The 26,445-nt window shown below is 31.8% G+C and overlaps 2 protein-coding genes across 3 annotated transcripts in view; both read left to right on the top strand.

Annotated features, from left to right (window-relative positions):
- Window positions 1-8,806, top strand: part of LOC123291763 (casein kinase I) — a 36,047-nt gene extending 27,241 nt beyond the window's left edge. The window contains exons 8-11 of one of the 2 annotated variants that reach the window (XM_044872172.1): window positions 658-735; window positions 1,932-2,033; window positions 5,137-5,243; window positions 7,950-8,806. In XM_044872172.1, coding sequence (XP_044728107.1) covers window positions 658-735; window positions 1,932-2,033; window positions 5,137-5,243; window positions 7,950-8,043 — 381 coding nt within the window. In that variant the 3' untranslated portion in view covers window positions 8,044-8,806. Of the gene's footprint in view, window positions 1-657; window positions 736-1,931; window positions 2,034-5,136; window positions 5,248-7,949 lie in introns of those variants that run through there. The other variant, XM_044872173.1, reaches the window with a different exon arrangement.
- Window positions 8,807-18,402: 9,596 nt separating this feature from the next.
- On the top strand, window positions 18,403-26,223 carry LOC123291750 (raf homolog serine/threonine-protein kinase Raf). Its single transcript, XM_044872153.1, has 4 exons — window positions 18,403-18,907; window positions 21,117-21,566; window positions 22,922-23,699; window positions 25,313-26,223. Exons 1-4 carry the CDS (start codon window positions 18,521-18,523, stop codon window positions 25,942-25,944), a joined length of 2,247 nt encoding a protein of 748 aa, XP_044728088.1. The 5' UTR covers window positions 18,403-18,520; the 3' UTR covers window positions 25,945-26,223.
- Window positions 26,224-26,445: the final 222 nt, after the last annotated feature.

Here is a 26,445-nt window from a genome sequence, read left to right as displayed (position 1 = left end):
TATTTTTCCAAAGTGTCCTCACTGCCGTGCTCATACATCCTTGATCGGGCACAACGAGTTTGTTTTCAATAATTTATTAATAAGCGTTTGTTTTTATATATTTAATAATTACAAGTATTTTGCATTTTCATGGAAATTAATTTATAAGAGACCAATTTATTGCAAATTTTGTCTATTTTCAAGTAAATTTGGTGTGACAGCTTTTATCGTGGCAGAAAGGTCTGTCACACCAATTTTTAGTATATAAAGCCAAAAATATTTTACCCTTATCGCGAAATTACTTTTTTTTTTGTATTTAATTTGTTCGTTTTGAGTTCTACTTTCGAAATATCTCGATGTGACAGCTCAAAATATGACCAAAATATCTGTCATACCAGTTAAAAATAAAAAAATTCTACCAAAAAATATTTCTGCTAGGATAAACCCTGCACACCTATCTAGTCCATATATTCCTATTTACAATGATGTACCTATCGTTAAATAGTATTGATTCATATGCGTAATTTCAAAATCAGTGTAAGTGCAATTTTACTGTCACGAGCTCCAGGGCAATTAGATTTTACTAAAAAAAATATTGAACGTTTGTAACCATTAAAAAAAATTGGCACCTGAAAAGAAAACAAAACACTAAATTTATAAAATGATCTATTTTTTTAGTCAACACCTGTTGGTTCACTACAAACGGGTCATGAAATTGTTGTCTCACCAAATAAAGAGCTAAATAGAGATCGAAAGGTATGTGTTTCTCATTTTACACTTCAATTTTTTATTTATTTATTTATTTTTGGAAAAGCAGTTTTCCAAATTGATTCTAATCAATTTTGTTGTTTTTTTTTTTTTTTTTTTTTGCTTTTAACCAAGAAATGTTAAAAAAAAAAAATAATCTTTAGTATTTTATGTTTGTTGTTTCAACCTGTAGTAAATCGAAATATCTTTTAAAGTAATATTTAACTAAATCAGTACCGAGGTGCATTTAGTACTTTCGACTTTCGTCCAGTGACGGATTTTGAGTTAATTTAAAGAATGTTTATGACGGCCTTAAAAGAGACTTTGAATTTGCAGTAAATATCTGTCTCTCTCACTTTTTCGATTGAACTGAGCGATGCTAAATGTGTAGTTATTCGAACGTCATCAAAACCTATAAGATTTTGTAGCTTAAATGAGTTTAAGAAGAAAATATCACTTATTCCATTGAACTTAGACTTTCCTTTAACCTGTATGAGGTATAGACCTATAAATTGTTTATTAAAGACTTTAACGGTTTGGGCGGTGTAGGTGTAAAATTAAAAAAAAAAAAGTAAATTGATCGCGTCAGATTTACATAGGGGACGTAAAATGAACCCCAACAAAGTTCCCATATAAAAGATTGGCGATTTGAATATGACAAAGCTCATGATGGATTTTTGCGTAAAAGCAAAGTTGAGGTCGTTAATGAGCATCATAATTCAATTGGGTTTTGGGTTTGTATTACCCATCTTGTAAATCGTTATAGATAGAAAAAAGTTAAGGGTAAAAAATGTTCCTTATAAAAAATAAACAACTTTTGTTTGTAACATTTTTTCGTCTCATTAATGTACGTCCTTATCACGGACCTATTTTCATCGATTTCAAATACGGTCTTTTAAAAATTACGAACAACTCTTGAGTTGTAAATGAATACACTTAACTCCTCCCCCCAACACTTGTTACATTATTTTATTTATAAATCCGTCACTAAGGGGACCACCCGGTATTTGATGTAGTGTAATATTTTTTTTTGTAAACTAACATAACAAATCCCCCTCCATTTTCAGAATATAGTTTTGTAGCATTTTCTTGTGTGTCCTAATAACATAATTTTTTTGGCTACGATTTTTATTTTATTTTTTTATTTTTTTTTTGGATTAACGTTTAATGTTATGAATTTTCTTTTTTGAAAATGCTTTTTATAGTATACAAGTGGAGGTAATAAAGGTGTTTCAGCCTGGACGGATATACCAAAACAAAATACACTCGGCAATTTAACACCCGCAGATAGACATGGCTCTGTACAGGTAAATTTTCAAAAATGTGGCTGTGATTGTATTTTTTTTTTAGTTTTTGCTATAAAATAGTCCAAAAAAAATCAAATCTAGAATAGAAAAACTGCAAGGAATGATTTTTTTTTTTAATTTTTAAAAAGCATGCGTTTTGTTTTAAATTAATTGTACTTCCCTTCTCGAAAGAAAAAATATATAGCAAATAGGATTTTCTTTTCTGTGTGACGTTTACGGACTTTGCGCTTCCCCTGTGAATCAAAAATGAGACTGGATAAGGTACATAAATAAATTACTTTTTCTAGATAAATTGCAGTTGGTTATTACGTCTTTGTTTTATGTGTCAGGTAGACCCACACTATGATTATTCAGGTTATAAAAAAATAATTATGTCAAATTTGGGTGGTGTCATCAAATTTATGCTTCATTCATTGAGATAATATTTCATGCTCTAAATCGATACATTGTTTTTTAACTCTTAACTGAAATCCTGCTTATAGTCCCATTAAGTTAGGTGAAATTTTCTGATTTTTTGATGCAGCAGTTATGCCAATTTTTAGCTTTTTACTTGTATAATCAAAATGTTCATATGCGTAGGAAAAAAAAAGTGATTATTGAAAAATCAACTATTTTCCACAATTTTTGCAATATATTCAAAAACTCTGCATTTTAGAGAAAAAACAAGTCAATCTAAAGTTATCGAGCGTAGAATTTCCGATCGATTTGTACACAGTGTGTCGAATTTAAGATGAAGACACCCTAATATTTTGGTTATTTATAGGAATATAGATTTGAAATTTTGCCTAGCGTTAGAGATGGTAAGAGATATCGATTTTTCCATTATTTTGGTCTAGCCTCAAAATTATTATAAGTTTATTGAAATATTTAATAAACATATTTAAAAAACGGGACCCGTCATTCTTTATGACTGTACAAAATTTCAAATCGATATTTCTATAAATAACGAAAATACGAGGGTGTCTTCATCTTACATGCGACAATTTTAACGATGGTCATTTTTGACATCTATTAGGTTATTAATTACTCAAAATTAATTTACTCAAAAACTATTATGCATGAGGAAAAATAGGTTAGTTCAAATTTATCGGGCGTAAAACCGATCATCGATTTGTATATATAAACTTTTTCTTATCTTTCATATTTTCTGTACATCAATGTACAATTTTCCATGTTTTTTGATTTTTTTTTTTTTTTTTTTTTTTTTTTTTATTCAATTTTTTTTTAATTGTTCTAAAAAACTGTGCATTTTAGCAAAAAAAAAAAAAAAAACAACTTAAAAGTTGTTAACCATAAAATTTTCAACCGATCTGTATTTTTTTTATTGTTCCAATTTTTCGCAGTTTTATATCCAGGTGTCTTTTTTTAAGTTGACATATGCATGACACTCGATAAATAAATTTAATCGAGGAAAATGCTTCGAAAACGGAAAATGTTAGTTTCAAAGGCACACATCTTAGACTTTGGAAAGCAAGCATTTTTATCGATAAAACTTATTTTTCGAGTTTCAAGCATATGTCAACTTAAAAAATGGACACCGTGTATAATAATTTCTGTGAAAATATTCATCTAATAGTCAGATAAACGTGACTTTTCGATTGTAATTACTTCAATAAACATTTTGAGCTGAATACATCATTGAAATTTTGCACTTTTTCGCGATTACAGTTAAGGGTTAAATAATTAAGTTAAGAGTTGCATATTACACGTCGTTCATTTTAGTAAGGCACTGAATGCAGAAGTATTATTGGCCACCATATTGTCATCATTTTGCTAACAGAAGCCTTATTTACACACCGTAGACATAGAGCAAATGTGAGTTTACGATCCTTGAACCCTAGTTGTTCAACGGGATCAAATCACGTCAGTCGATTTTCGTTAAACCCCGCACACATGTACAATACAGTGATACAGGAAGTATATTTTCAGCAGATACGTTTTTTTTAGGTTGTATGAACCGAGAATCACGCCCACTGCCGAGATATAAAAAAGGAGCATGCAATCGCACGGGGATTATGAGTAGTTCAGGCATAGATTATGAATATTTTTCACCGCATTATTGTCAAAATAACTCCTAAGAACTTTTCTGTTCAAAATATTTTTGCTTATATCACTGTGGTGCACATGTCCGGCCATTCAGGAATCATCCAGAAGAGGGGGTTCATACGTTTGTTCCATTATGTTAGGTCATAAAGTCAATAAAAACAAGAAACTTTTTTTTTCGAATAAGAGTACATTTTATTCAGTCAAAATGTGGTATTCAGTCACTAGTTTTAAATAAATAAATTCTCAGCGCTACAAAAAAATTCTCCAAAACTCGCGTATCGACCTCTATATCGCGATGATTATTGAGTGAGGCTAAACCGTTTAGCCGCTCTTCAGATATTGTCGATCTTAGGTATGTTTTGAGGCGATGCTCAGTTGAATAGGAGCGTTCATTCGTCTCTGTTATCACAGGTAAAACTGTCAGAACGCGAAACATTTGGTAGAAAGTTGAGCGCAAGAGTTCTTTATAAAAATATTTTATTTTTTGGGAAAGTGGCAAGCAAAATTTGATAAAATGTGGAAAGATTCTCAATGGAAGGAAGAGTGGGTTTAACCGCCAACCTCTCTCCACTGTGCACACGGACCTGCAAACAATATAAGTGTATACACGCAAGGCCCTGGTGGAAAAAATATTTGAAGAAAGAATAAATTTTAGAAAATTCAGAAAAAATCTTAAGAACTCTGAATTTCTCAACGTTTATGAATTAGTCTGAATAACTCTGAATTACACTAGTCCAAAAACGTTGAGAAATTCAGAGTTATTCAAAGTTCTAAGACTTATTCTTTCTTCAAATATTTTTTCCAGCAAGGAAGTTACATTCCCCTTTTCTCAAACTGTAGACAAAATGGTGGTCAATATTATATTAAGTACAACGCTCTAGTTATTAGTTATGCTCCATAACGCATTTTTTAACCCTTCAACATTTGTTCGTCTCCCACAAAAACTCTTACTAATCTTGATCGTTACTCAGTTCATAAACAAGTATGGATGTTATCTCTCTGGATGAAGTAAATTTTGTTTAGTTTTATATAAACATATTTCTCTTTGATTTCGCAGGTTGTGAGTTCAACTAATGGTGAATTAAACACAGATGACCCAACAGCTGGCCATAGTAATACCCCAATAACACAACCACAAGAAGTAGAAATTGTCGATGAAACAAAGTAAGATCAATTATTTTTAATTTTATTCGTTTTTTTAGGAATTTCCTTTCCCACAATTCATCCTTCAGGTATTTATCCTTTTTTTATTTATTTAATCCTGTATTCATCATTTTCATGTATGAATGTGTATGTATGTGAGATTGCCTATGTTTTTTTTATTTAAAACAGAGAGAATACATACTAGAAGACTTGGTACAGTCAATCTGGCATTTTGACTGGAAAAAATTTCAATGGTGGATCTGAGGTTATAGATCGTTAGGGAGGCATGTAAATAGCTTTAAGAAAAATTAAGAGAATTTTTCGTTCCGCTGTTTTTGAGAAAATCCAAAAAAATTTTGGGATGCGTTTTTCTCGGAATCTATTGGTTTAAGGGAAAAGTTTTTCAAATAAAAAATATAGAGGACATTGTCAGCTACATTTTATGTCATTAGAGGAACGTCATACGAGTCAAATTACAAAAAGTAAGTGGCGCTAAAGTATCAAAAAAAGGGTTTTTCACGATTTTCATTAAGAAAAAATGATTTTTTTGTAAAAGTGTAAATGAGAAAGTTGTTTGACTCAAAATTAGCTTCAACTTTTATTGAAACAATTTTTATGAAAAACTTACCGTTTCCGAGCTATAGGCCAAAAATGCAACGAACCGTAGTTAACGGTTCTTTTGTCACTTTCGCCGGGCGAGTCGGCATAGTACGAACAAAGGACCGGTTTTTAACATCTGCCTAACTGTCTATGAATAGTACATTTTTCTAACATCATAATCAAGCCTGCATAAAATCAGAACTAACGGATTTGACGCAAATTACCCCGTACTTTCAGACAACAAGGGTTACCTGTATCATTATCGTCGCATTTAATCATCAAATTATCTAGAAAGATTGCAGAAAATTTTATTTTACATTATATTCTCTCTGGTTTTTACTAATGAATAATTATGATTTTTCATATTCAAAATGTATTTTTCTTATTTGTTTATAGGAAGCAAAGAAAATCTGAAATGTATATTTGATATGTTTATCCATAATTTGATCCACATCCAAAACAGAAATCCAACCTAAATAAATATCCTCTATTTTTAATTATTTTAAATATTATTATGTGAGTTTTGTTATTAATTTTTTTAATGATTGTGTTAATAATTAATGTGAAAGCGACATGAACGTATTTCACTATCTATAACAATATAGAATGTATCACAAAGACGCTGGACAGTGAAATACACTTTATTGTTATAAACAAAAATATTTTTTTATTAATTGTTGGGTTTGAATGAATTTTTTTATTAAATTTCAAATAGAATGAGCTTTCTTTTATACGAGTTACTCCCAGAAAAATAGTTTTAAAAAAGTTAAGTATATTAAGGGTACTTGCATTCAACCTGTAGCTTTTCTAATTCTCCTTAAATTGGGAGGCTGAGTTTTTGCTCTCTCCGAGATTTCCTCAAACTCTTTATTTTGCTGACAATTTGTGTTTTGGGTAAAAATAAATTCACATTCAATCTTTTCTAACAATTCAAGAGAGTAGAAATTAAATTTTTTTTCGTAACAAGACATAAAATAAGTCACTCAAACTCACTACTGTTTTATCCACGAATCAGATAAACCAAATTATTTTTTTAAATCGTGTTCTCGAGATTTTCAAACTAGAAATTTTGATTAATTTTTCGACAGTATTAATTTTAAAAAAATGAAGCTAGAGAATTCTCTCAAGATTACTGGCGACAACTTCGAGAGCAAGTTCTTAGTAAACGTACCCACCAAACAGGAATGGGATAAGAACTTGTTTAATTCAAAGGGCGTAGTATTTTATATCAACGAATGTAAATTAGAGTGGAAGGAAGGCAGATTGTGGGGTTTTCTCTGAAAATCTAGATTTACGGCTATCATTCCGGGTGCTGGATTACTGTAGCATGTGTCAAGCGAAAGTGATGACTATTTACGAGATATGCGAATTGATAAAACTGAAAAATATTATGTGCAGCGACATTACTATCCTCACCGACAGTCAAGCAGCGCTAAAATCTTTCAGCTCAATCTTTCTAACCTAAAAGGTAGCACAGGATTATCGAACGCCCTTATATGAGCTTGCTAGAAATGGTACAAAACTATCGGATACAAGCATCAATAGGCATCCGGGAGTTCTCCTGAATGAGGATATCTTAAAATGGCCAATCTTAGATGGAGGGAGCAACGCACTTGTGGTACTACAAAACAGATATGATCTGAGTACAATCGTAAGCGTTCCGAAGACATTATATCACTTGAAATGGTCTCTGTAAGCATAATTGTTGCAGCTATTACAGGACATTGGCTAAGCAGTAAGCATGCTGAACGCTTGGGCCTGGCAGGATTATTGCAGGAACTTTCACAGGAAGGGAGGGAGGAAAAAACGATATCTTATCTTCTCTGTCAAGCTCTAGTCATGAGAAAATAAACTCAGTTGAGTCAGGCTTTCTTTAGCGGTCTCTCCGACCTGAAGTCCGTTGACATCAAAGCACTCCTGCTGTTCTTAAACAGTTCCAAATGGTTCATGGAGTGACAGCCGACGGGCCAACCCTTTTCGTTATCACAACGGATTCTATCGTCTAAGTGTGTTCCACTCCACTTGCGAGATTTTGACTTCTCTTTATGATTTTTTGGCAAGGCCTATGAAGACAAACCCAATGTTTGATTAAATTTTGAAAGCTCATTATATTTTGTAATCAATTAGATATGAATATAAATTATTACAAGATTTATCGATTTTTTTTAGATGCTGTTGTTTCTTTAAACGTAAGAAGAAAAAATCAGGTCGACAAAAATGACTAACAGCAGCTCAACATACACCTGAACGAGAAGCTGTTACATTATTACGTGCAACATCTCAGTCCAATTCACGTGATTCAGGCCTTCATGCTGGCGCATTAACTCCAACACCTACTTTACCCCTATAATAATAAATAAAAACAAATACATATAGACATCTTTATCTATATATATATATAAATAAATCAGAACAAATATCTCTTTATCTCATTCTATCCTCTTCACCTCACCTTACTCTCTATCCTTCTTTATCTTCTAACTTTATCCTTATCCGAATCATCGCCCTTATTTCTTCTAACATATATGTATCATACTACAGGCAGACGTACCAAAACCATGAGTTAAATCTTTTTTTTGTGTACAGACACTACAGAGTGTTTAAAAATTTCACGATACTATTTTAGGAGCATGTTCTCTAGGTCAAAATAAACAGAAAGTTCATATAAACATATACTCGAAAATAATTTGTTAGCGAAATACAGGAGGTTAAAGATTTGTTTTTTAAAGTGTTAATCAAGTGTGAAATTATTTAGTCGTGGTTTTAAGAAACTTTAAATCAATAAATTAATATTTTTATTTCTTTGACAGTAACAAACACTGCTTGAATAAATATATTGCCCCGCAAAAAAAAGTTTTAAATTTTCTCGAAATTTCAGACAGGTATATTTCGACAAAAAATGATGGGATCTGAATGAAATATATATGATCCGATAACTTGCACTTATTAGTTTTTGAATAAATATCTCAAACATTTTAATCATCTCTTAATAATTTTTTTACGCAGAACTGAAACACTGAGAAAATTTATTTCTTAATTTGATATGATATAATTTATACAAGAAATTAAGTATGTACAATCGAGAGATTTTTTATTTCTCGTCAAAATGCGCTAATATTGATCTTTATTCGAGCTTCTAAGATCGAATTATTCCCTGACAAGGCAAAATAGACACTTTTCACATTAAACTGCCGGATCTCCTCAATTAAAGACCTTATAGAAATAACCCTGTGCACCAATTTTATTGCGGGGCAATATATTTATAGTTTTTGGTCACCCTATAGAAAGAAATTATCTTAACACCAATGTACGGATTGTTTATTCAATAATTTGCTAGACAATCGCTCAACATTTTGAGTGTGTTTTCGATGATAACGGTATTGTCATTTTACGACTGGCAAAACACGTCACTTTTCGAAAATTCCTTCTAAATTATGGTCAGAATTGTTTTAAATGTGTTCTGTCGCGTCTTCCAACATTTGTTTGAATTATTATGATTTTATTTTCACTAAAGGTGGCCTCAAAACGATCCTCAGATTAAGACTTATTACTCAAATAATTGGACAATTGTCGAACACTCGATTTATTAGAATTGAACGGAACACGCGCGAAATATCACGCTATCAAATTTTTTATTTTCGAATTTATGTGCTCATATTAAGTTTGAATCCAGAAAATGGCAGAATCTAGACTTATTAGCTTATTTCAAAGGTTTTTTTCCATTTTCTACAGGAAAAAATGAAAATAAATTTCCACTCGTTTAAAACTTATTTGGTTATTTTGATTAATAAAAATTTTTAGTTATTTTTTTAGGCTGTGAAACAAAGTGTTTTTCGTCGTATATCGAAGTCTGAGTGACTATCGAATTCTCGGGACTTAATAAATTGCAATGGTTCCGTTCATATGGGGCAGCAATTTTTTTAACCAAATTTTAAGTAATTAGACAAACAGTGCAGCTACAGTATATTTCTTCCATTTTGCCTCAAGATGATGAAGGTGGATAAAGACTGCTAGTTTGTAATTTACCTTATCTCCTTTCGCACAACCTTATCGTGTCTAGTCAAACTAAAATTCCTAACGCGTGATAGATAAAAATTACGAAAATATACTCCCTCGGTTCGTAATAATGTTTCCTTTTCTTCGACATCAATTTCAAATATTTTTTCTGATTCGCCATATTTATCGTTTACAAACGAGTCTTGGAACATATCGATTTATGTGCTTTTGCAAACTTTAAATTAGTGCAAATGATTCAAATTTTTTCAAAAACTCAAAACCTAAAGTCTATAAAAACACAGTTAATTATTTAAATACCTTGTATGTATTGAAAAATATTGAGTTGATAGTGTTACCTCTATTTGTTTTTGAACTATCGTATCCTCAGGCAGACACTCGAATTTGTAGAAATGGGCTAATTAGATCATTTTATGATCAATTATACCAAAATTTCGTTTCTATGGTCAATATTTGTAATCGTTACAAACTTTGAACTAAATCTATAATACCCTTGAATGTACAAGAGTACATAAACTATAAGGGTTCTGTATCAAAGTACATGTTAAATGCCAAAAAAGAAACTCGTAAGAAATACAATTCAAACAATCGATCCAATGGAAATCCTCTGGGAATTTAGCATGTAATTTGACTCAGAACTCTCATAGATTGTCTTCTTTTACAAGGTATAAGAAACCATAAATTGAGTTCATTCTTTTACGTGACTTAATTTACAATTACCATGATTTGAATTCATCTTAACAAGGCTATAAAGATCGTTGCCTATTATACGTACATATATGTGATTTATCTCACTTCCCCTCTCTTCCCTCTCATTACGGTTCTTCTTCTCAAAACATTCCCCTAAATAAAAACAAAGCATTGAATATCTTCAAACTATTTACTAAACTAAAAACTACTAAACAAAAAAATAGTTAATAAAATTAGGAATTTTTCGTAGATATTTTCCACATAAAAGAAAAGTTTACACACAGAGGACAAATTCACAGCCAAGAATAATCGTAAACGGTTTTATTCTTTGCTTTAATATATAGTTTTTTTGAATTTATTTTGAAATTGTTGCCCTGAATTTCACCACAAATTGGACGCCGCGCCTCCCCGCTAAATTCCATAAGTATTTTTGTTAATAAAATAACGATGTTAAAATAATTTATTTAGGGTTATTCCTTCTTCTATTCACCCTCCCCTCGCCTCCTTGGTCCCTCGGAAAATCATCCCCTTAATTAAAATTGATAATTAAATAATTAATTGTTATATAAATGAAAAATTGAAAAAAAAAGTGTAATTGCATTTTATTTATTATTATTTTTCTTTGGCATATTATTAAGGAAGAAAAATGAAAAATCAAATAGTTGTCCACATAAAAACATCAGTTGCGCCTCCATTCACATGGAGTGAGGGGTATTTTATAATCCATTTAATTTTAATCTGCAATCGAAAATTGCAAAACTGATATATAAAATTAGTATAATTTGTTTTTTTTTTGTTTTTCGTGAAACGCGTTTTAAGTGAGTTGAGGAGAAGGATTATAATCGACCCGCCTCTAAATCCATCTAGTGGATGCGCATCTGAGATCGTATCATATAATACACATTTTAAAAAGAAACAAACGTGTCATCATTTAATTTATATCAAAATATATTATTTTTTATTCTTATTATTCATTAATTATTTCTCATTAGTTTTTTCTGGAAATTAAAAATATCCATTTTCTTCGAAGTAGAGAATTTTAATAAATGCGATAAGAGAGAAGTGCTTTCATCACACACATCGGCGACATTCATTTAGTTTTTTTTTTGTTATTGTATTTATTTTTTAAATATATATGTATAGGGTGTTAAAATAACAACGTTTATTTCAAAATTCGGAATAAGATCTTTTATTTGATAACAAACACGATACTGTTGTCTTGGATTTTTTTAAGTTCATAAATTAAAGCTAACCTCCAAAAGCATTTTAATTTTCAAGATTTCATCTTGAATAATAATGAACGATGATATTTATCCACAACTGGAGACAAAATAGTGACCTTTGTTCACATTACAGGAATTTTCTGATTTTACACAAGAGGGATACCGCAGGATCCCTAGCATCTTGACGACGGGGTTATCTCAGCCTTCCTTGAGAACAACATGTCACCCAAAGACGAGACGTCTCTATAAGATTCTGTCGAGATGCCACGCAGAAAGTCCATAGCTTCTCTGACGAGATTTCTCCCAGAATTGATGAATCTAAGGTTTCGGAATCGAATATTCTAAACCTGACGCCCTAAAGGTTTCCACAGGTGCAAATAACGTGTGTGGAAATTTTATCGCCCCCCATACACCCCCTACAAGTGGGGCCATCAGAGATTCCCATGCTATGAAGGTGATAGTTCAATCGATAGTGTCCTGAGAAGAGCCCTATAACCCTTCTCTACTGTGCTCTGTGCTCTGGTAAGTTTCAGGCGAGCACAGTCGAATGGCCTAGCTGTGCTTATGCAGAGTTTGGCCTGTCACATACCCTGCTCAAATTTCCAGTAATCAAGATCGGCTTATCGTACCCATTCCTTGATTCGGTAAATTACGGAGCATCTTGCTATGGGAATGAGAGACTCAGGTGTAAGGGGCGTTTGAGACTATCATTCTCGTGCCAACGAATTCGCTGTTTTTTTCTCATTAACGCCAGATACGCTGATCAGCCTGACTGCGTTATTCAGTGCCAGGCAATTCAATTCCTCGAAAATACATGGACTAGAGTTGAATATGAAGACGAACAAAGTGGCGAAGAAGAGATAAATGAGGGATTCTGAGAGATCACTTCGTTTTTTTGTTCAGACCAGATAAATTCGAAGCATTTATCAGTTTTGAAAACTGAATACAATTTTGGAAAATTCAGAAATCAGGAAATATATTTTTACACCCAACAAAATTGCTTTCAATATTAACATTCCTTATAATTTTATTTTTTTAATCGCGATTATTAAAAGTTTACCTGCTATTTTAACACCCAATATATATAAAAAGGGTCGAAATGATTTTCTTTAAAAATGAGAAATTTAGTGCGTTAATTCTTATCGACCATAACAAAAAAAAAAACCAACTTCTAGTTTGATTATTTCGTGAGCATTTTTCATACATGTTAAATCTATTTGGACTGTTTAAAAAACAAAAATATTTTACCTAGTTATTTTTGGGATGCAAAATTCTGATATCCGAAATTAGGTAATGACGCGAGGTGTCAATATGTGCCTTGTTACACGACACTTTATCCCCTTAAAAAAAAAATTATGTATATATAGAAAATTGATATTTGTTGCCAAATAATTTGGCAAGTAAAAAAAAATTTTTTTTGATTCGGATATCTCAGAAACATCCCATGTTTATTTAAAAAAAATCAAAGAAATTATGTGTATTTAATTAAAAAAGAAAACTATATCGTGTTTACGACTAATTATTTTAAGATTTCCAAAAAAAAAAAAAATAACCACGATTATTTTAGACTTAGAAGTCAGGTATAATATTTGGTAGTTATTTCAGAACTGGAAATTTGGGGGACTGTTACCAAGGTGGTTAACAACTTTTTCTTTGCTAAAAAAAATTTTTATAACAGGGAAATGTATAATTTTATTCGCTGGAAAATGTATAATTTATGAACATTCCTTGAGAGTAGTTTTCAAATAAGAAGACAAATAAAAATCGTAAAAATCATTTTGTCCGACACTCAAAAGAACAAAATTCCCGAAATCCGTCTTTGTTGACTGTCGAACAAAATGAATTTTGCGTCCTCAACAAATCAATTTTAAGCTTACCACACATTAAAAAATTGTCTAGGCCACACAAATAGAAATCCCCGGTAAAGAAAATTTTTGTAAAGGAAAAAATTGTTAGACACGACTTTGGTTACAGCATTTTAAATTCCTAGACGTTCTGGAGTAACTCTCAAATACTACAGTTGACCCCTAGACCTACTTGATGTTTTAAAACAAAAGAAAACTACTCCTGCTTTTATATATATATATTTTAAAGTTTAAAGGCCATTTTGTATCTTCAAAAAAAAAGAAATCAAGCACTGTTTAAAATATATATTCTTTTTTTTTTTTGTATAAAGATAAATTCAAATAAATTTAAAACAAAAATATGATTAATTTAAAAAACCGTTTTAAACAGTCTTTATCATTTTTCTAACCCACTGTCATTTGTTTTTTATTTTTCATTATTCGTTGTAAAACCTTGCCACCAGAAAGCCTTTCCCCACACTTTTGCGAAATATAGCACGAAGTCGGGCGAGGGACGAGAATGTGTGGGTGATACTTGTGGTGTCTCGCCTTTTTCGACTTCGGTAAAAAACCGTTTTTTTTTTACCCGAGTCAAAGGCAACACGAGGCATCCACGAGAGTACAGGCAAGAATCAACTCCACATTGCCGTGGTCATTTATGAAGTTCAATTCGCACAAGTTCTGCTCAAGAAATTTACCATTAATCGAGACAAAAGAAACCTCAAGCCTCGAGAACTCGAGAAATCAATTCCGTGCTCTAGGTAACTAAAAACAAGAGAAAACAAGCAATTGACTAAGTGAATTTTCGAAATACCATCCATAGACAGTGTTACTAACGTAATCGTTTGTTTTTTACGTCATTTTAAATGAAGATAGTCACACAAAACCGATATTCCCATATAATACATACTATATAATTTGCGTCCCTAAGGATAAACAGCGATGTTTACGAAAAAATGTTGAAAACAAAAGTTGTTTATTTTTTTATAAGATCCATTTTTTACATTCAACCTTTTGTTCTATCTCTAACGGTTTACAGGATCCTACGGATGAACTCAAGATCCAGTTGATCTATGTTGCTAATTTACGAACTAGATCTCACTTTTTACGTCCTGAGCACGCTATAAAATTTACTAGACATCTTTTTTCTTTTTTGAGTTATCGTGTCGACAGACAGACGGACAGACAGTTGGTTCGGCATTTGTCATACTTGAGGCACCTGCAATCCACTCGGATACACCCCCACGGTCAGACAGTGCCAAGCACCGCCTAACAACACCCCCTCCGATGGGGCAGGTCACTGGGATACGCCCAGTTAGCGCGCCGAAACTTCTACAGACGGGCAGAAACCGAAAATGGACTAATTAGCTTTGTCCTAAATGGCTGGCTGACGGATCAAGGCACAGCCTAAACCGCTGATCTTAGAAATCTGAAACTTGGATGGTGTGTTCTTTGTATGACGTAGGCATCCGATAAAAAAAGGATTTTCTGAAATTCTATCCTTAAGGGAGTGAAACACGGGAAAAAAGTTTGTATGAAAATACGTCATTTAAAAAAAAAATTCAATCAAAAAAGTTGAAATTTCCCAGCGGCGGGTATCTGCTAGTAGTTTATAAATATAAAGGAAAAGGCATTTGGTAGCTAATGTTTGTTTAGTTTTTATAGTTATATAAATATAAACTAGTAATTTTGTTGATTTAATTTTACTAATTATTTTTTATTTAACTAAAGACTGTTGTAGATTTGGAAACTGATAGGGATCCAATAATTTTAATACTACCCTACTCTTTGCTTTTTAAAACAGACTAGTCTAGTATAGTTTGTTTAATTTATTGTTTATTGGTTAATGAATAAGGGCAATTTATGGTAAGTGGTAACTAAAAATTTACCATTTGATTGAGCTCATCTATCATTTGAAAAAAAACATTTTGTTTTATTATAAATTTCAAAATTCCTCGAAAAATGCTGGTCGAGAAATTAAAAAGGTCGAGAGACCAGAAACCCTACAACCGTAGCAATGAGAGACTTGCGAAGTATGGCGAGAGTATGGTGGTGAGTGTTTCAGTTCGGCTAACTTTGGCGAGGATACTCCGCGAATGTCCCCGCCAAAGAGTGTGGATAGGGTTAAAAAAGAAAGCCTCAAGGACTTGTAAGTTAAAAAATTTATAGATTATTCTTTCGTATATTATTCGAGGTAAGTATAAATTTCGATTTTTACCAATAACAGATCATATTCTCTGCCACAGAAAAAGGAAGCAATTGAGACCTCTAGTCTAGTCTAGTAAGTTTTTTAAAGGTCTATAACGCCTGAAAGTCAATCGTCTCTCAATTTTTAATGAGTAACCCTTTTTTGTTCAGATGACAACAGAACCTTAAATATATAACAGCTTTTAGTCCGAGGAGGCGTTCAAAACAGAAAATTTTGGTCTAGCGGGAGATACATCAGTAATTTTTAGCTTAAAACTTTCGAAAATTCAACAGTATTTTGAAATAGGTACACAAATATTAAGCAAACATGCTTAAGTCATGAATTTTAAGTCCAGGGGAGGATTTCCTTGGTACGCTCATGTAAGAACAATAAGCGATCGACTTAAATTTCGAAAATCATGAATGCTAAAAAGAATATTGGCGTCGAAGCTTTTATATAGGTATTGAGTTTACCTACACAGCCCTTAATTGCATTAATTTAACTCAGACTTGATCGTTATACTTTTTTTAAAACTATTTCAATTTACTTTTTAATTGAATATCGAATTGTTAACTAAAGAATGAAAAACGGTACGTATAGAAAATTTCTACTAAAGAAATATTTGAATCGAAAGTTTAATTTACGTAAATAATAATATTGACGTAAGTTTCGGTGTATGTCGAGTTAATTCAATGAAAACAAGAATAAACTCAAATTGAAGCAACGAATAAATAAAAACATTAAAGAGACAGATAGACCCCTACATGATAAATCTAACAGAAATGAGTCTGTCTATCTCTGTATAACTACAGTCAAAATCTATTATAGTGACATCTTTAATAACGATGAATCGATTGTAACGCCGAGTTGGAAAAGTTTAGACTGAATCCAAATAAAAATCATATGCAAACAAAACTTAATTTTGGGTCTTAAAATTAGTGAGAAGTGAACGAGAGTGCTAACTGGAGTATTCTATTTTGTTATTTTTTTAAGGATGTACCAGCGCCAGGGCAATTTTGGATAAAAGGCTAAATGAAGTTGGCTGAAAGTCTAAAACAATTCTGAAAATATTAGGGGGAGGTGGTTCCCCGATTATTTAATAAATAAATGACTTTAAAAGTAGGCATATTTAACATTGGTTTTATGGTAAGACGGTAGATGGATGATATGTTTTTATACATTTCTCTAAAACTAGTCGGTGGAAATTAAATAAAAAAAACTATTTAAATAAAAGTTAAAACCTTAATAAATTATTGAAAACAAAAAAACTCGAAAACTCGCTGCGTCGGACTAATTAAGGACGTTTGAGCACGGTAGTGGGAACACAAATTTAAAAAAATAGATTTTTTCTATTTTGATGGTGAATTATGTTATAACTTGACTATATAAGACGAAAATAAGAATAAAATTTTTCGATATCTAGGAAATTTTCAAAATATTGAAAATTAAAAATTTTGTTTAATTATTTAGCTTTCAATATTTCGAAAACCAAGGCAGATATCGAAAAACTTTATTTTTATTTTTCGTCTACATTAATGAAATTATAATAAAATTCATCATTAAAGTTGAAAATAAGGTACAAATAATTTCAATCCTAAATCTAAAATTCCCTTGGCACTCGGACTACATATCTTTACCAATATTGTTCACGACTAAACGGCTAAAAATATTTTAATAAAATTCGGTATGTAGATACATTGACTCTAGAAATACTCTACGGGTTGACCATACCGTTAACGGGGCTGAATTAACACAGGTCTGCGGCTGCGGTTCTTTGGCTCTTGTATTAAGGTAGTTCCTCCGCGACAGTCCAGTCAAAAAGTTTAGGACTAATACTATCATTCAGCGCATTAACTGTGCTATGACTATTATACATATACCATATATTATTTTCACAAGACTGTAGTTACTCACCATTATATCTTCTATACGTATACACACACACACTATGATATATACCTTTACCATTAGTTTTTATATCCTCTAAACAAAAAATCATCGCTAAAACGAGTTATTTATTTAAGTTTTTTATCGAAACTATATGGTAAATAATTTTTATTTTTTTTTATATATTTTCTAAATATAGTATTCTACATTATATTAGTTTTTCATAGAGATGGTGAACGTTATTCATTGATAAATAAATATAATATTTGTAAATTTGTGTATTTTTATACGCTTCTCCCATGTACACGTACAAATTGCGTCACTTTTAATTGCTAATATCTCATGTATGACATGGTAAATCATCTTATAATTTTAACAGCATGTGTATTATGAATTAAATATTTTATATTCTGAGTTTTGAGAAATTCTTGAAATATCACTTTCGTGTAGGTACTACCTTAAGTGTGTTCGCCCTGTAATTGAAATACATAGCCGTGATTGGTCTGGTGATACGTTAGTTAGGCAGTAATTTCCGAGGATGAAATGACTTGGCGGTGAATTTCCGAGAGCGAAATAACAGCCTTGGAACCTGGAACTCAATCGAATATAAGGGACACACATCCACCCTTGTAGGTCTCGTAGTAAGTTGTCCTTATAAGTGAATTTGACTGTAGTTTGAGTCAGTTCAGACACTAGAGTACTAGTAGATGACTAGTAGACACAGACAGCTACACTGCCACAGTCAGAGAGTGTGTTGAAAGTAAAGTGTCTATGTCGTTTGACTCAAAAGAATTTTTGTATGTAGTCTTTCTTGCATATTGTGGACTCCACTCTTCTGTTGTGTAAAAAAAAATGGCAGTGATATGGGATTTTGACATAACAACAAACACATCCAGAAAAATAAATGGCATTATTCCAACATTATCATTACCAACAAGTTCGAGCAGTTCAAGTATGTCATCGGTGGAAAATAGTGACGGTGACGATGAGAATCCACTTGAAGGTGAATTAAAAAATATCCGAACAATAATATCGTTAACGCGTGAAAATGTTGATGCGTTAAATGATCGCTTTGCTGGCGAACAAAATCCACCGACCATGTACTTGGAAGAGTACCGTGATCTAACTGATAAATTACATGAATTAAAAATTAAGGAACAGAAATTAATGGATCGAATTACTCGACGGAAAAAGAGAAGAGTTAGCGAAGAAACACGCTTTACTGATTTAGATACTAAGGTACCTTTTTTTTTTAATTTTTCTATGTGCTTTCAAAATGTAAATTATAGTTCTGGCATTAATCATCTTCAACAGTTGCGGTCATTTGTGAACTGTCATTTTTTGTTTGTTTTGAATTGGAGTTTCGACATTCATTCTTAAAAGAGTGTATTTAATGATTAGACTCTCAGAAAGTATCGTTTTACCAGTTTTTATCTTCTTTTTTATTTAAGAACAATTAAAGTTTGGATGGTTTTACGATTTTTGTAACAACTTACCTGGATAAGTTTTTTTTTTATCGAGAGAGTTTAATGAATATAGTTTTTGATCGTCTCACAAAACGCATCGCTTGAGAATTACTCGGGAAAAACTGCATTAGTCAGGGATTTTTAAAATTTTGTAAATTTCACTTGCCATAAAATGGGTATTTTTTAGGGAATATGATTGGCAATAAAATAAATTTGTATGTTTATCATGGTTTTATCACCTTATGCAATGATTTTTTTCTAAATTACAAGCAACTTTGTATGCTTTTTTTTCGATGTTACCAACATATTTGGAATTTTATCGTCAATTTTTTTAGAATTTTATGGGTATTATCGGTACTACGTTTCAAAAGATTGCAAAATGCAAATTAATTTGTTATATCGTCAATTTTACATAATGTGTCGTTAAAAATCATCTTAGAATTATAGTACCTAGCCTAAACTTTACCTATATTACGTAGTCTTATGAATAAAATACACCAACCAAGCCAAGATTCCAAGAAATTCAAAACATTTGTTGCCTCAACTTTTATAATTTATTGGGTAAAGAAGACCCGAAAATCCAGATCATTTGATGACTAAATGGATAATTCTCGAAGTATCATCAAATACTCTTCAAAATCTGATACTTCATCTAGAATTTCTATTGATACCATAAAAAATAGTCTACCAATCGTCAAATAAACTATATTTTCGAATTTTATAGATCAAAATAACTCTATATACCGAGTTTTATCAAATTCTGAAACAAACAAAAATTCCATTTGCAATTTCGCTAGAATTCTTTTTATGATGTAATTTTGATCCAAAAATCTGAAATTCAGATTCACATGATGATTAAATGCATAGTTCTTAAAATATAGTCCAATATATCACATGATGAGTGAATAGTAAATTAAACTGGATTTTCGTAACTTTCATTTTTTGTAAATTATCCTTTTTATCCGAAGAACTATTCCCCATAAGTATTTTACAGAATCCTTTCGAATAGCCATAAAGTCTGGTATCTTAATGTGACGGCCTCAAGTGAAAACAAACAATAGACTGCGTTAATTGTTGAAATACCATGCATAGACAGTGTTGATTTCGTTAAGAAAGATGGTCACTCTTACACACAAAGTAATAAGAATATCTTTTTTCTACTTCCCCAGTGGATATAGTAATAAACAAACACATACATAATATATGTAACGTATAAATTTAAAATTTATGCAATATCTGTATACATATTATATAATTTTTCTACCCTATTTTAAATGTTTACGAAAAAAATGTTTAAAACAAAAATTGTTAATTTTTTTATAAGGAACATTTTTTACATTTAAACTTTTGTTCTAGCTCTAACGGTTTACAAGATGGGTCCTACGAACCCAAGACCCAATTGACTCATGTTGCTCATTTACGAACTCAAAAGTTTTAGCCCAATATCTCTTCGTTTTTGAGTTATACGGACAGACAACCGGTACTGGACTAATTAGTTGATTTTATGAACAACTATACTACAATTTTGTTTCGTATCATCAATATTTCTAAGCACTAAAAACTTGGGACTAAATTTAGTATACCTTGATATATATTTTTCATATATACAGGGTAGTTATAGGATCCTGGACAGACGCCACACAAAAATCGATTCGGTAAATTACGGAACTTCTTGCTATGAAAATGAAGGGTTCAGGGGCGTTTGGAACGACCCTTCTTGTGCCAAGGAGTCCGCTGCTTCACTTCTATTTAACGCTAAAGTGGCCCGGTACCAGATTAGCCTAACTGTGTTATTCAGTTCCCGAAGCATTCAGAGAGTATCCTCGATTGAAATCCGAAGAGCGGCCTGACTATCTGAGAAGATGCTGATATTTACCCCACTGTAACTTATGACGGCTTCCTAATAAGCCTTATCTTTAAACATGATTTGTAAAGTGGGAAAACAAAATTAAATTTAAAAAAAATTTGTTTCCATTTTGAAGGGTGCAAGCGATACAACATCAAACAATGAAATGGACATGAGTGGTTCTCAAAAGTTATTTTTACGTGCCCATCTACCAAATCAACAACGTACCATGGTCCAAGTACGTGCTGGCATGAGTCTAAAGAAGGCATTAGCAAAACCAATGAAGCTACGTAATTTAACATGGCAGATGTGTAGTGTGTATCGGGGTGATGAACGTGATTGTGGTTTACGAATACCATGGGACATTGATATATCAACGTTAGATTGTTGTGAGATTACGGTTAAAATATTGGATCGGTTTCCGGTTGCCACAAGTATATCACATAATTTTGTGCGAAAGACATTCTTTTCGTTAGCGTTTTGTGAATGTTGTCGACGATTATTGTTCCAAGGATTCTATTGTCGTACGTGTGGTTATCGTTTTCATCAGCGATGTTTTAGTGGTGTTCCAGCACTGTGTCATCAGGTAAATATATTTACACCTATTTTCTTCAATTATTGCTAATTGATGTAGAAGTTCAGTTAAAATATTCCAATTTAAGCGACGAAGCATTCCACCCTCTAAAACATAACCAAAATCCTAGAAAATCTCGCTATTGGCTTTTTTGAACTCGTTTAATTTCGATTTTTCGTTTTTATCACTATTCTTGCAATAAAATTAAGTGAACAGAAGCTAGCAGACAAATTTATTCTCCTCTCATGTTTATACGAAATTCTCTGTACGGTGTAGTTATAGTTCCGACTAGTTAATAACTAAAAATAAGAAAAAAAAATTCTCCGTGTATTTAATAAAGTATTAAAAAAATTTACGTAATTTTGTTTTGAAATCCGAAATTTTCATATAAAATTATCTCTAATGATGCACTTTAGTAATATCTAGAAAGGAATTGCGATTGGTCGATCGGAACACGACCAAATCGACTTCGAAAAATTTTTTTATAACTGAAAATTTTTTGGCGTCTGACCCGCGCATTTTGTAATAAATGCATTCTTTATTATATACTGATTGAATAACTATAAGACCTTATTACGATGGGTTCATCGGAAAAACTTGGACACAACGGGAAGAAAAATTTTTTTATTCTATATAAATAATACAAAATTTTTATATCAAATTATTCCTAATGATAAAAGTTTAGTAATGTCTAGAAGGTAATTTCGATTGGTCGATCGGAACACGACCAACGTCGACTTCGAAAAATTTTTTCAAAGATAATAAATGAAAACTCTAGGAATATTTTACACCAATTTTCTAAATCAATTGCATTTGAAAATTGCAGGTTTTGAAAAAAAACCTGCAAAAAAAAAAGTTAAATTCCAATGATTTGCCTGATCTGTACGAGTCGTTTTTCTCAAAATTGATGTTATCTACCGGGATAAAATTAACCACACTTTTTTATGATCATAAGTTAGATCCTTTTCCAGAATTTCAACTCAATTCCTTAATTTTTCGAAAAGTCGTCAAAAAAAAAAAAAAAAAAAATTGTAAATATGAGGTTACTAGTGTTTTCTTGAGTTTAAGCAGGCAATATGGATGCAGAAATTCATAATAAACAATTCTTTTTTTTAATCGCCTCAATCCGATCAATAGAAGCAGAGTTATTCAAGAAATCGTCACCAAAGAAAACAATGTAGAGATAAATTGTTTCAAACCCTGTTTTTTACAACGAAAGAAATAATTGCTCTTCTCCCAAAATTTTCCGAATTGATTATCAAAATCCGGTAGATTTACCTAACTCAAATGTATGATGTTCTACAAAAAATTCTCAAATTTCTTTCGGATTTTATAATTTGTATGTTAATGAAATAAAATATTTTCAGGATCATTTAGTGGATAGATATTATCAAGCATTATTAGCCGAACAACCATCACCGAATAGTTTACATGTGCCAGTATCAAATCGACCTGTCCGACATCCACGAAGCCTAGCGCACGGTGATCGATCGAGTTCCGCACCGAATGTCTGTGTAAATTTAGCTAGAAATCCAAGTAACAATGATCGTGGCACATCTTCATCATCACGTTATCCAGGTGCTAACACCGTTGAAGGTGGTGACTACACACCGGCCAGTACACCAACTGGATCTAGCAAACATGGCAGTGCAAATAGTTCACGAAAAACAAGTGATGAAACATTACCACAGCATACACGGAGCACAAATCAATCACCAAAAACATCAAATAAAACTCGACGACCTCGTGCACGTAGTGCAGACGAAAGTAAACCGTTGTTAGGTCCACGTGAAAGTATTGAAGATTGGGAAATACCAGCCGATGAAATTCTATTAGGTCCACGTATTGGTTCCGGGTCGTTTGGAACTGTGTACAAAGCACATTGGCATGGGCCCGTTGCAGTGAAGACGTTGAATGTTAAGAATCCTACACAAGCTCAATTACAAGCGTTCAAGAATGAAGTGAGTGTGTTACGGAAGACACGACATGTAAATATTTTGTTATTTATGGGATGTGTGAGCAAGCCAGAACTTGCGATCGTTACACAATGGTGCGAAAGTTCAAGTTTATATAAACATTTGCATGTTTATGAGAATAAATTTGAGTTGTTGATGGTGATTGAAATCGCTAGGCAAATCGCTCAAGGTAAGCATGTTTTTTTTTAAACCTCCGAACTAAAAAAGGGGTTGTTATAAGTTTGTTGGCTATGTGTGTGTGTCTGTCTGTCTGTGCCATCGAAGCGCCCAAACGGATGAACCGATTTTGATTTTTTTGGTTTTGTTTGAAAGGTAATTTAATGGAAAGTGTTCTTAGCTATGTTTCAAATGAGAGTTTAGGGTTCCGTAGCCGAAAAATTTATCGGAGTTTTTTTTAATTTTGTAAATTTCACTTATTATTTTCATGGGCTAAAAGCTTAATAACTTCCAAATTTCATATAAAATTCAATAAAATACTCAGTGATCAACCCGGAGGCGGATTAAGAAATTTTCCGCCCGTAGGCAGTTTAAAAAATGATACGAAATGCGGTAACGCCATTTAATAATTATCTAATTAGCACATTAATTAAGCCGAAAAACTTATCCAATAAATAAACGTTAAACTTAATTAATAATAAAATATTTTGTATTTCCTGACAGAGTATTTCCTCTTTTCTGTATGTCACTAATGACATAACCATAGACATAAAAAATGGGGTGCTCTATCTGTCAAATCACGTTTTACACACGAAAATGGGCTTCGTTGTCCTTATATACCCACGTTAAACATGGTCCTGTTTGCAACTGCCGATTTATACAGGATGTTTTATTTAAGTAGACATATGCTTGAAACTCAATAAATTTAATCGAAGAACATGCTTCAAACGAAAAATGTTAGTTTCAAAGGCTCACATGTTATACCGGCATCGAATTTGACTTAAGTTTTCAGGTTCAATTATAATCTCACTCTTATTCATAACTGGCAAACATAAGATGAACGCTTTAAATTAGACAGTTGTTCTTTATAAAAACGCAAAAATTTTTTGTTTGAAACATTTTTTTGTAAATCGAATAGTTTAGACAGAAATTAATAGCAAAAAACTAGCTTTTTGTGCGTCTCTTCATTCAATTTCAACAATAATGGTTTTTATAGAAAAACAAACCATTTTATTGGATTTATGGGAAAATTTCTTTCAAAGAGTGCCTAGATTACGCAGAAACAATTTTGCGAAATAACAATTTTGTACGAAAAAACAATTTTGGGTAAAACTTTTCAGTCCATTTTTGTCTAAACTGTACGGTTTGCAGAAAAATAATTCAAACAAAAAATGTTACTTTTTAATCAATAACAACTTTCTAATTTAAAGTTTTCATCTTTCGATTACCAATTATGGAATAGGATGAGCTTTTCATTGAGCTTGAAATCCTAGGTTAAGTTTAATGTCTGCGTAAGATGTGCGCCCACACACCCAGGATTTTTCGTTTGAAACATTTTTATCGATATGTTATTTTTCGAGTTGTCAACTTAAAAAAGCACTCTGTATATCTTTATTTGCTTTCAATCGTGTCCGTGACTTCGATCATACCCTCAAAATTCGCGTTGTACTTTTAGGGAAGGTACATGGGCTGTATTTAAGTGTAAGTTGTAGGTTTAGGTGCAAAGCAATCGAGTTAAGTCCTTTACTTCAATTATGTGACAAAGTAAAAAGGATTTATTCGAAATTCTTCATAGGCATAAAAAATTTATCTTATTTGATTTTAATTTCTGAAATTTGTTTGCAGGTATGGATTACTTACATGCGAAAAGTATCATCCATCGCGATTTGAAGTCAAACAACATATTTTTACATGACGACATGACAGTGAAAATAGGTGATTTTGGTCTAGCAACAGCGAAAACTGGTTGGTCTGATTCTACATCGTCCCATCAACCATCCGGATCAATTCTATGGATGGCTCCCGAAGTGATACGTATGTCAATTGGTAACCCGTACAGTTTTCAATCGGATGTCTACGCATTCGGTATGGTCCAATATGAATTGCTAACCGGCCAATTACCATACACGAACATAAACAACAAAGATCAAATCTTATTTATGGTGGGACGTGGTTATTTACGACCTGATTTAGATAAAATACGATCGGATGCACCGAAAGCGTTAAAACGTTTAGTTGAAGATTGTATTAAATTTAATCGTGATGATCGTCCATTATTCCGACAGATTTTAGTCTCGTTGGAGGGTTTAATACGAAATTTACCAAAAATTCATCGTTCAGCATCTGAACCGAACTTACATAGGACATCACCGTCATCCGATGATTTTTTATACGCTTGTAATAGTCCAAAAACACCATTAAATTTTGGACCATCAAATAATTTTTCATTTTTTACATCGGGAACAGGGAACATTTAATTGTGATATTTTCTTTCGTTTTTTTTTTTTTTAAATTTTTTTTTATTTTTCTCTTGTGTTGCCCAGACGAAAAATTGTGAAATATTTCTATTGAATTTCGATCTGCTTGGTGCTTATAGATACGGAGTTGTTCAGTAAGATGTTAGCACTTATACAGGATGCGCTATCTTTAGTGGTCGGTATGTAAACATAAACTTAATAACTTTAACTAGTGAAGATAAAAGCTTGATTTTTTTATATAAAGTTGGACTAAGTCTAAATCAATTCTTAAAATTTTAAGGGGGGGGGTTGTAAAATTATTTAAATAAATAAATGACTTCAAAATTAGACATATTTAACATTGGTTTTATGGGAAAACGTTAGATGGATGGTGTAAATTAAAAAAAAACCGTTGTGTCCGATTAAGAATGTACGAGATCGGTAGTGGGGACACAAATTTAAAAAAATATATATTTTCAATTTTAATGTTGAATTATGTTATAACTTGAAAATATAGACGAA

This window comes from Chrysoperla carnea, chromosome 2, assembly GCF_905475395.1.
Source record: "Chrysoperla carnea chromosome 2, inChrCarn1.1, whole genome shotgun sequence".
Classification (NCBI taxonomy): Eukaryota; Metazoa; Arthropoda; class Insecta; order Neuroptera; family Chrysopidae; genus Chrysoperla; species Chrysoperla carnea.
Note: the sequence above shows the minus strand (reverse complement) of the source record. Positions and strands in the feature narration are given on the sequence as shown.